At 41.3% G+C, this 12,207-nt stretch overlaps 1 protein-coding gene across 5 annotated transcripts in view; it reads left to right on the top strand.

The window, feature by feature from the left end:
- The window catches only part of LOC126382126 (GATA-binding factor A-like), a 44,660-nt gene that overhangs the window by 27,945 nt on the left and 4,508 nt on the right, over positions 1-12,207 (top strand). For 2 of the 5 annotated variants that reach the window (XM_050031883.1, XM_050031879.1), the window contains exons 2-3: positions 5,913-6,119; positions 8,981-9,133. In XM_050031883.1, coding sequence (XP_049887840.1) covers positions 5,993-6,119; positions 8,981-9,133 — 280 coding nt within the window. In that variant the 5' untranslated portion in view covers positions 5,913-5,992. Of the gene's footprint in view, positions 1-5,912; positions 6,120-7,928; positions 8,052-8,980; positions 9,134-12,207 lie in introns of those variants that run through there. The other 3 variants (XM_050031880.1, XM_050031882.1, XM_050031881.1) reach the window with 3 other exon arrangements.

Genomic DNA, 12,207 nt, shown 5'->3' with positions numbered 1-12,207 from the left:
AGACCATGGTTTGTTATGGTTAAGCTAAATGAGCTCGTTTCCGCAAAACTCTACACGTAAGCACACGTGGGGGACTTTCCGCGTATCCTCGCGTATGGACCACTATTGTGAAGTGGGCAAACTTCCCACTATATCATAATCATCCTCCTGCCCTTATCTCACTCTAGGTGGGGTCGGCACAACATGTATGGGCAAATGTCCCATCTTCTTCTTCTTCTATCGTGTGGATTGTGAGGTGAATTACCAACCCCATCAACCCTGGTGTCAGGGTTATAACTGAGCCGCCATAGGCCCCTGACTTGACTCAATGAATACTCGAATGTCCCATATGTAATGTTATTTTCATGGGCTCAGTTTTCCGCATAAACACAAGTGGTCCATTATGCGTGCTTTTATTGACTATGTAAGCCAACTAACTCCTTTCAGAAGCTCAAATACCTCCTGGGATCTTTACAAACTTTGTGACCTGGTTTAATTAAGGGGTTGTGCCCGTGGTGTTGCCAATTATTTATTCTAATCTAATCTATCCTACAAGATCCCACTGCTGGGCAAAGGCCTCCCCTTCCTCTTTCCATTTTTCACAGTCCTGTGCGTAATTCTCTCTTATGTAATCAAAATACAGAAAACAAATATTACTGGTGGTGCTCAAGAGTTCAGAGCAGTTATTCCCTTTATAAAAATGAAAAAGCTCGACAAATTTACACCATTCAACGTGTTTGAGAAACTGGTAATCTTCTCTTGAGAAGATGTGGCAGATCCCGATGCTGCCGATGCCGAGCTGTCATATACGGCTGTGTAGGTTCAAAAATACCACTACCGGCGCTTGCATAAAAGATCTAACCAGCGTGTATTGAATGGCTTGCATATTAATTGGAGCTCGATAATATTTGGAGCCATTATTTTCACGTCTACAACCTCGTTCAATCTGCCACCGCTTAACCTGCATGTAATCAAGAAAACTATGTAAAACAGCTATGCTTCGAGCTAAGGGAAGGAGACTAACGACAGTTATGACAAATCTCAAATACCTCTTGACTAACCCTGCCATGGTGATAACGACGCCATGATCAGGACCCACAACTTATTGAGGTACTGTAATTAAGTACTACAAGGTGGTTATAGCAGAAAGAGAAAAAGCACGGTTTGGTCTGAAGTACTAACTTAACCTATACCCATTCGCAATGCGGATCAGATATGGTTTGCTGTGGCTCTAGACAAAATGTCTTCCCATAGACAGGTTTATGCGGAGGTCACCCTAGGATACACACTGGTGGCGCATGGCATCGAACTTGTATGTATCATTATACACGACACGTTATTGATATCTAAGATCGTATTTTCTGAAATATTTTGATATATATTAATTTATATTACTTTTCACGAAAAAATAAATTTGGTGTTTGATGTTACAACTAAAATTATATCATTAAACACGGACTGTGAGAATTCAAGGATTGCGTGTATTTTAATATATGTTGAGTTGCATTTACTTACACCAAAATATTTAGTGAAAATCTTCATTTCACTTTAATGCAAGTTAAGATGAATTATGTTACACGTGTTATAACAGCATGAATCCTTCACAAACAGTACTTATATCACTAAACACAAAAATTATCTCCGTATTTATAATAGCTACAGTTACGAGAATTAGACAGAAAGAAAGAGAATTTTTTGAACATGAAGTGTGTGCTAATAACTCAAAAGTGATACAACTCGAGTTGTATTACTTTTCACCGACGGTACAGAATTCGGGGAGAGTGGTATAAATCGCGGCCGCCAGATGCGCGCTAATGCAATGCATAAATTGTGTGCGCGCGACCAGCGCTGCGCCTGCGACGCCGGGCGGAGTGGACGCGAGACGTGCGGTGTGATACCACCGCCAACATTGCGCTGCCTGGACGGACCACGTACCTATCAGCGATATTATTGTTAAGCGTTTAAGACATGCAGGAATTTTGAGTGACACTAACCACAACACATGGTCGCCTGTTTCCGAAGTAGGACATATTATATCAAACTATATTGTAATTGATACAAGGAATCAACATACACACATGAACTCCCTGCCTACCCCTTCACGGATACAGGTATGATGCTGTTATGGTAAATTATTTCGTCATAATTTAAAGCTAGTGACATAAGATGTGACAGTATGGTGAAGTGTCCAACACGCCGTCATCGTCGTCGAGCCCCTAATGAGGCGTCTGGTTGAGGAATGCGGGAAGATGAGGCGGCGTCACATGCTGCCTCTATTACCGCATACTGCCGACATACTGCTGTGTGCGCCCGCGCCGGCGACATGATTTACGTGACTCCACAACGGCACGCGTCGGTATTTCTATGTGCTCATGAATCTTTCTGAATTGCACCCTTTGACTGAACTCCTCCTGCTGACACGTGGTGTTGGGTTTCAGAACAATTCATTACACGACATGGAAGACATTTAAGTATTTTGAAACATGGCAACGTGTTGTGAAAGGTGTCACTGATTGCAATAGGTTATTTTTACTACCTACTTACTTGTGATGCAGAAATGATGGAGATATACCATACGGTTTATGTTTTTCTTCTATGCTGCAGTAAAAACAATACATCGCACGCATATCGGTTCATATTATACAGGATGTTAGTGACATCGAAACCAAAACTTTGAGGGATGATTCGGGTCATTATTCTGGGTTGATATCCGCTCAGAATAATGGTCTGAATCATCCCCCTCAGTATTCGTTACGATGTCACTAACACTCCGTATTATTCACGATCCGGAGGTTCCGAGTTCGAATCCCAGTGGGATCATAATCACAAAAATCACTTTGTGATCCCTAGTTTGGTTGGTACATTGCAAGTTGATCACCGGTTTTTTCGAAAGTGTGGTGATCTGCGCTTCGGAGGGCACAAACAGTACTGGTAGGATCCGTGGCATAGGACCCTGACATGGCTCAAAGAGTGGCTCAATAGTACCCTGGCACCAGGATTGATGTGGTGGGTCATTATCCAACTCAGGAATACCCGTACCCGACGAGCCTACAGGTCTTACCAAAAGAGAAAAATGGTCATGGATCATTAGCGACGCTTGTTATTTTGCATGTTGAATCAATAATATAACATGGGTTTAGTTTTTGGGATTTGAACGACAAAACAAAGAAGAAAGAAAACTGCAACAACTTTCAATTACTTATTATGTTTTCAATTTATACCTATATGTAATTTTATATTGTGGTCTGTCGTGTGAATATTAGGTTGGTACCAATTACCAGAAGTTTAATCTGACTTTTTGTGGATTGCCTTTATGTGACATTCATTATTTTATTGGAGTCACTAAGTACTTGGTTGCGGTACCGGCCAGCATATTCTACCAACACGTCTGTCGCCGCCGGCGCAGCGCTGCGCTGGCGGCGGCGGGGCGCTATAAATCGTCCCACGTCGATATGCACTCCGCGTTATCTGCACTTACCGCCCCCGCGCCCGCGCCCCGCGGGGCTGCCAAGTGCCAGACCTTCCTCGGGGCGCTGCTATGAACCTCATTGTTATGTTGTTCTCCTTACGGTGCGTGACTGGATGCTCGGTACAAGTATTCTACCTACATACTTGTTGAACACAGTGCGAATTGTAATCCCACTGCTGAAAAAAAGAGCTTTTATAATCATTAATTAATAAGTTATTAAGACATTGCGGTTACCATTGCTATGTGCCTTGTTTCATTGTGTCGAAGATAATTCTTTCTATTCTTTAGGCCTCAAATGCAGTAGATAATTAAATGAAGGAAGAAAATATTTTAGCGAAAGCAGAGTAGAAGATTTTAAAAGGATCGATGTCACAAAAACAATGTAGAGACAAGTTTTTATGTCCGTCTGGTGACACTCGCGATTCGTCTGTCAGTTTTTGTCGCTGCACATAAATTGGTAGTTTTTTAGCGACGGCACTAATGGCTACAAATTCGGGTCCTCACCCATCTGTCGCCGAGCCGTGTGCTGTGACACTGCGTACTGCTATAAATAGAGCAATGAATCACTTACCTACTGGCTGTTTTGTCATACGCGGACAAATCATGAGCCGCGACGATCACATTACAAGATGAAATTATATTTCAATATTTATTCGTAACCGGCAAGACATTTTAGGCAATTTATGAATTAAAATTGAAGTAATGGCCTCGGTGGTCAAAAGGTTGAGCGTTGAGCTGGTTTGGTTAGGAAATCGCAGGCTGATCGCCCGATAGTCCAACAGTAAAGTAGCCTGGGCTTCATGTTCGTTGAACGTAGGGCACGTTAAGCAGCGGGTACCGGCTATTTACTTAAGTCAAAGTCAAAATATTCCATTGAACAATCATAGGTAATTATCGATCATTTCATTTAAGTAGATTTTTAACATATGCTAAATAGTGTCTAGTCGTTATAATATGAGCCATGTCAGGGCCCCTTGGCGGGTCAATAGTAACCGTGGAACCGGTTGTTAGAAAGGATTGAAGTTCATTAGTACGTTCAGTAATATTTACACCAAAACCTCATAAAGCAATCTAAGAGAGCAAATTAGTAAGTTAATAATATCTTAGCTTTTGAGTTACGGATTACAGATCCCAAGGCAATTTATACCGAACTGACTATTATAATATCGGATATCGTTCTTACTATTATAAGTGTGTTCTATAGATCAGTGTTATAGTATAGAGGCGTAGAATGAAAATAGTAAGTTTACGAGAGTTCGGGTCACTCCGTCCGGCCGGGAGAAGGGCGGCCGGCGGCCGTAAAATTTGAAAGCGGCGTTAACTTGGCGCAGGCGCACGATGGACCGCACCAGCACCACAGCCTAGTGATCATTCGTCATTAACATTTATTTTGTAAAGTAAATAATTTATAGTTGTAAGTGCAATTTGTAGGGTATGACCGATTACTAAACAACGAATATAACTTTGTACAATTTGAAAACATACCATAACATTTATTATTAAGTACCTATATGCTTTGGAGTGAATATACCCGAAAAAAGTGGGTTGTAATTATTAGGTTTCTAGTATATATCTGTCATTCTGCTGCCCTCATCCCAGTCTAAGTAGGGTCGGCACAACATTTATGTCTGGTAGGTATCCCTACGTAATTACAATTTTATAATCTTAATTGGGATCAAATAAAGATTGAAGTACATTACAATATAAACTCAATGCATAAGTCTGCGATAACGGGTTGACAATTAGTAAACATCTCGCAACCACGATAGTATTACAATACTCAGATATTGGGTAACTGAGTCACTCTGCCACCGGCTTGCCGATTATTTGCGGTCCATCCACCACCTTGTTTATTCAACTATCCTCTAAGATCATCTAAATAAAGGTTAGAATGTCCCGGACAGTGCGCGCGCTGGCTGCAAGTGCGTTGCGCGTGAGTGCGTGCCGTATCGCCGGGTATCGGCGTTGCATTCTTGTTGATACGCGCGTATCACTCGCTCCGATTTAGTAACTACCTCCTTTACACTTGCTAACTATCAACTCTTTGTAACTTTATTACTGTATTGTTCAATATTAAACTTTGCGTCACCTATTTATTACAATTCTATTATCGAATGTTCTTTTAAATTATTAATGCAAATAAAATTGAAGTCAATTTGCGGTTACTAACATAAAAAGCTTTAGTAACCATTTTGTACCAATCCTGTATGAATCCAAAGGGCCTGTATTTTCCCTCCCAGACCTTATGAGGTATTAGGTATGTCCATTGCCGATTATGAGTCACATTTCTCAAAAAGTAGGTTAGCATATGCATGCAACCATATAACAACTGGAGTATCTTGTAAATAAAGAATTCTGAATACTGCATGGCTCAATTTAGCGTTTTGTTACAAGTGTCACTTTATTGGCTAGTTTCCTTATCTTGTGACTAAATTATTCCTAATATAAATTTATTTGGTTACAGGTGCGTGTGCAAACGGCATGGTGTGTCGCTGAGCTGAGTGTGAGCGAGTAGCGTATAGCGGCGAGCGGATAGCGGCGAGTATGTTCGGCGGCGGCGGCGGCGCGGGCGGCGGGTACGGCGGCGACTGCGGCGACGGGTACGGGCTCGGGTACCGCCAGTACCCGCACTACCAGCCCGTGTGGACGCATGCGCACCATGACCAGTACGGTACGTACTTACCAGTTGACCATAGCTTGTACTGTGCCAAGGAGCACTTGACAAACCAAACATTGATAGCACGTTTCATAAACACAAACCATCAAAGTGTAACTATGTTACCTACTGAATAAAGATATTATTGAGTTTGAATTTTTTGCCCCTCCAAACACCACCAACACCTTTCTATTATCTAGTTCGTTTTGTTACATTCCCTTACCATCAGCCGTGTTCTAGCGCGGGTCAATCCCCAGTTCATTGTTTGTATTTATACCAGTTTTAACACCATGTTAACCGCGGTACCTACACAATCTTCAACCTTATACTTATTCCTTACATGGTAAACTTCAGTCGTTATTCATCTATAACTATTTATATACCTGTACAGTAATAGTACTAGCTGTAACAATTACTTCACGCAGATTGTTGTGGGTATTTCCTAATGACAATAAGTTGTAAAACAGAAGGAAGAAGTAATTAAAAGGAAAACTGTCAACTTGTGCTATGAACAGTATCTAAACTATGTTGTTATTGTTGTATTGGTCGCGTTAGTCGCGTGGCGTGCGTCAGCGCAGCAGTTTCATGATATCCACTCGCGCGCCGTCCCTCGGGTAGATCTAACAGGAAGCAAGCGGGATTAACCCGCGGAAAAGATTTGTTAGGTTCCCTGATTAGCTGGCATCCTTCCTTCCTGTTTATCCATAAATAAATTACTTAGCCCAGTTTATTGATTTTGCTGTAATTGTTTTTTATCTAAATATTCTTATAAAAGCTTGCTAAAGTATGTTAATGCATGCCCCAGCAATCGATAAGTAATCGTTCACGTCTTCTGGATTGTACAGAGTGTCAGGTGTTTGGGTCAGTTTAATTCGGATGCAAAAACACCTACTTTTATATCATTTGCGATGTTGACTAGCGCATAAGAGCCTACAGAATTTAGGAATACCATCTACTTACATGACAAATGTTAAAAACAAATATGTCCCAGCTATTTCTGTTCATGAAATATTTAATTTGAATTTTCCGATTCGCTAAAATTTCCCGCCGCTAAGGGAACCCCGTCCTCGTAAACAGAACTGAACCAACTTGGCAATACTCGTATTGTTCGACGATTTCATTGATGTATAAGTTTTTATTAGTCCATTGAGCTGACTGAAAATGCAGAAATGGTATGGAAGAGGAAAAAAATTGTTAAAAAATAGGACAATGAGGTGGCTGTATGCCGAGAGGCCGGCGCGGTATACCGGCGCGAGCGCAACCGCAGCGAGTCACTCGCCGCTGACGTCTATGCCGAGATAGCGCACTTTGTTTTCGTGATTTGGTGCGATGAGCCCCGCTAGATTTCTGCTTAGTTTTTTGTCCTGTAGGACAGACTGAAGCGGGCACGATGAGGAAAATTACGAAATTCAGATTCGGAACTTACGTGTCGAGCAGTCGATGGCCTTCCCAGATGCTGATATGATAAGAATCATATAAATCGTTACACATGGTTGGTATAATATCGGTCAGAACATATTTCAAGGTAATTTTAAGTAATGTCTGAAGCTTGTTTGTTACTTACTGCTCTAGACGTTTTGTGACAATGAATAGTCAAATAGAAATAGTTGTCTGCCACTCTACTACAAGCTTCTGTTAGAACCAGTGTTTATTCCTAGATCGTTAGACGGTATCTAGTACTAGGTAACTGCGACAATCTGTAAGCCCGTGACTTGCGGTGCTGAGTTGCGTATCATCAGCGCGGTGAGTCAGCGATGATAAGGGGCGCGCGGGCGCAGCTCGGCGGGTCGCCCGCGCCGGCGGCGGCGGCAGTCCGCGCCCTGACCTCTGACCGCGGGGACGTTATCACGCGCATCGCTAGCTCCGCACTCGTTGCCATGGATACCCTGCCTCCGTACCTGCCGCCGAGCTGGCTGCACAACTTGCAAAACATTGCCATGCTCGCAGGTTAGTCCGGGCCACCTCCTGCGTCTCACATTGTGCTGTTTATATTTGTTGGACTGTGGTCTTTGTCCATTTCGGTAGTCTTATTTTGGTATTTTGAGGAAATAGTGGTCTGTGGTTGCATGACATGGAAGGGCTTAAAGTTGTATTATGTCGTAGGTACACCTAGGGGAGTGAAGAGTTAAAAGTACATGGAGGTAGTGAAAACACAAAGTCGTCTATCAACCTAGGAAGGTTCTTCATCAGGTCTTCTTCTTCTATTATGTAGGTTATGCGCGATGCAGTTGATTAACCCTGGTGTCCGAGTTATAATTGAAACGACATAGGCCCTGGACATGGCTCATTTAAGAACTGCGCACTTATTTTTCTTATTTTTCGGGCAATCAGGTGATTTCAGGTACTGGTAGTACCCGCTGTACATATTCAGGAACAGCCAGGAGCTAGTGTTGGATGATAACCAGTAGCTACTAATGAAATGTGCCCCCAACATGAGAAACAGTTGCATCCAGTTATCATCTACTCTGTTAATAGATTACTTTTCTTATCAAGTTGGCCTAGTAAGTCAATTATTTTAAAAGGTACATTGAGTTTTGAATAAATGTCATAATTTTTATTTTCTATTAAGCAGTTGCTTTCTCTATTACCTACTTCAAGGAAATCCCCATGTTACAAGTTACATGTAACTGAATAAGTAATGTCTCTAAAATTCAGCATCCCTGTACTTAACATAAACACAACATATAACGACTCGTGATATAAGTAGTTACTTTGCCTTAACCTCTTAACGCCGAGATTTCCAGACACAATAGTTAAACAATGGGTTTTGGATTTTAAAAGAACATTCGGTCTTACGACTTTAAACAGACATTCGTGTAAGTACCTTAACATTACATTTCCTTATTTTGCATACTAAACACGTATATGTTTCCCAGCAGGTGGCGGCAGCGTGGGCTCTGTCGGCTCAGTAGGGTCGGTTAGCGGAGTGGGCGGCGTGGGCGCCGTCGGCGGCGGGCTGTACGGCCAGAACGTGGTCATGGGCTCGTGGTGCGCGCCCTACGATGCGCTACAGCGCCCGCCCGCGTACGGTAAGACACCTCACTATATTACATATAGTTGGATCTTGTCACTTGTCACTTGTAAGACCACTCACACTCACGGCCTGAAAAGGAAATAGTAAGACTACGGCGCCGCGTAGCTGCTACGACAGGCTACGCATTTCCAATTTTCCACTGAAGTTTTCTATACTACTTTAATAAGATTGTTAGTACGAACTACTTATACAAATCTATAGCGGTGCTTAGGTTCGTCACTTGAAAATACAATAATAGAATACAGAATAATTTAACCGGCATCTAAATATCCGAACTAGTGGTCAGTCTACGAGTGTGATGCTCCCTGGCCAGACTTTGACTTTCTTCTACTCTACGACAATTCGTAATTTCGATTACAAGTCGCATAAACTTAACTTTCTGGTCGAAGGTTCTGACAATTTTACATTTCGATTTTGAACATCATTAAAACAGTCGGTTGCGTCAAATATTATTTTCTCTAGCATCGTTAAAAATTACATGTATATTTTTTGAAAGCACAAATCAACAGAGTGTCTGCTGCTCGTACGTAGTGTTAGACAATTAATATTATTACAGGTAATATACGAAGGTACCTACTAACAATAAAGCTGTAGGCTATTATTATATTACAAATCATTTCAATTATCATGCAACTCGATTATTCAAAACTGTGCAATTATAAAGTAGGCGAAATGAAATCAATGAATCAGTTCTTATCGCGTCTGTGACACGACATCATAGGAGTCATCTCTAAATTGGTATTGTTAAGTAAGTATAATAAAAATATTAATAATATTGTTAAATTGAAATAATAATTATAATCATCGGAACTTTAGGTTTCAATAATATACAGAATGTCTTCGTACTTCATGTACATTATAACAGTTTAGTAATTCTCAAAAATAATAGCCATAATAATCTAGTTTAATTAAATCATATTAAACAGTCCAGCAAGGCATTTGGTCTCTGGGTACAATTTTCATGAAATATGAAAACTGTTCTAATCACGCATACAGTGTTGTCCGACTTTTAGTATATAAGTATAGCTACCTAGTAAAATATTAGTAATAGTTTTGATCACGATAATAGCCGGCGGTCACGTACTGGCGCGTACTTCACTGTTGCTGCAGTGTGCGCTGCCTTGCCTTGTCGCACCATATCGTGACAGGTGATGTTCTAACTTTATTATGACAAAACAGGCAGCATGGCGTAATGGCTATGTGATTGAAAAATCCCGAAGTCCTTAATATCACACATATTGACAGAAAAAAAATGACAAACGGCAGTTTTTCAGGAGGTATGATATAATTGCACGGGCCCCTTATTACATGGCCAATATTACCTAGATAGGTTTGTTTAAATCCCAGATGGCGAGGAGTAGGTGTATATTATTTTATTAGAGTAGGGTGATTAAAGTTAAGCACTTGTGTGATATCGAATCGAAAGGGACTAACTAAATCTCATTATCCTGTCCCGTGCAGGGCTGGCGCATGCGCCGTATGTACGTCAGATCTGTTTTCCTCATAAACCCTGGCACCGCAGCCCACACCTAGATATGGTATCGGGACTTCACTGGACAATACACCAATATATCATGAAATTGAAACAAAATAAGGAAAATACTCAGTAACAAATTAGTTTAGGTTCATGAGATTTAATTTGACTAAACCTTGCAGAGTTTCAAAAAATCTTAATTACGCCAAAACGAAATAAGCACAAAATGAAACATCTTTGACAATACTTCGTACTTATTGCTCAAAATGGCTCAACATAATTTCAACTCAAGAGAGTCTTGTCCCTTACCTCAAGGTGCTTAATGCGAATATAATATCTTAAATCCTACCTATCCGATACCGGCACTCACCAACCTACTGCTAATTTACAAAGGTGATTTTACGCTTCTACTGGCTTACCTGCTGATTTTTTTTTTACTAATTTATCTGTACTTAATCCGTGTAACATATGTACTGGCATATGAAACACTTGTATTGTTTATACTGATGATAAGTACTTATTAGAAATTAAAAAGTCAGTTGGTGTTACGACTTCGTCAAGTTGGCATGGCGCCCTCGATACTTCATTTATTGAATTGTACCGGGCTCGTTGTGTAGAAATTAATTACTTTAATAGATAGAAGCTAAATTAATGGATCGGGGTTAGCAAACAGATGCCGAGTGTTATCGGCCGGATAGAGATAAGCGTAGGTACGTACCTCGCTGCGCCCGCGCTGGCGCGGTACCCGCCGCGCCCCGCTCACATGTGCCACTGTGCTGTCACAACGTATTATTGTTTCAAACCTTCTAGGAACCGATAACATGATAGCAACATTGTGTCGCACACGCTGCGGCTAAGATTGTGCCATTTTAAGACTCTTTGTTTTATAGCAATATACCTACTTAATATGTTAGGTAAGCGGACCCTATGAAAAAACGGGATACTGCTAGGGCGATGATACTATGTATAGGTACGCGAAGAGTACATGTGGCAGAGATGCGAATGTTAAGTAAGATGGATGTGTGGTGTGACCAGAATGGACGAGATTAGGAATTAATAATAAGAGGAAGTCCGAAAGTAGCACCGGTCACTGAGAAATTGAGGAGCAACAGGTTGGGCATGGTATGGGCATGTAATGAGGAGGAATGAAAGGCATATAACGAGGAAAGTTATGAGTATAAATGTGGATGGATATAGGGATAGGGGACGACGCAAGAAAGTTTGGATGGATTGTGTGAAGAAGGATTATGTGTGTGAAAGGTATGAGTACCGAGATGACGACTGACAGAAATGAATGGAAGAGGAATACACATTGTAGTAACCACACCTAGAGTGGGATAAGGGCAGGAGGACGATGGATGATGAGGCACCTAACATTTGTGCAGACAAATACAATAATTATAATAATGTAATGTGTAAAGTGCGCGAACTTTTTATACGTAATTATAAAACATACAAAGATAAATAGCCTATTACGTCCCGCTGCTTTACACAGGCCTCCCCTCAATCAACCAGTCCTCCAGTGCAGGTTGGTGGGGGTGCCCGGTACCAACGACTTACGTGTCATACTTAGCACTGTAAAATGTAATCTTAAC

The sequence above is a fragment of the Pectinophora gossypiella genome, chromosome 3 (assembly GCF_024362695.1).
Source record: "Pectinophora gossypiella chromosome 3, ilPecGoss1.1, whole genome shotgun sequence".
NCBI classification, from domain to species: domain Eukaryota; kingdom Metazoa; phylum Arthropoda; class Insecta; order Lepidoptera; family Gelechiidae; genus Pectinophora; species Pectinophora gossypiella.
Note: the sequence above shows the minus strand (reverse complement) of the source record. Positions and strands in the feature narration are given on the sequence as shown.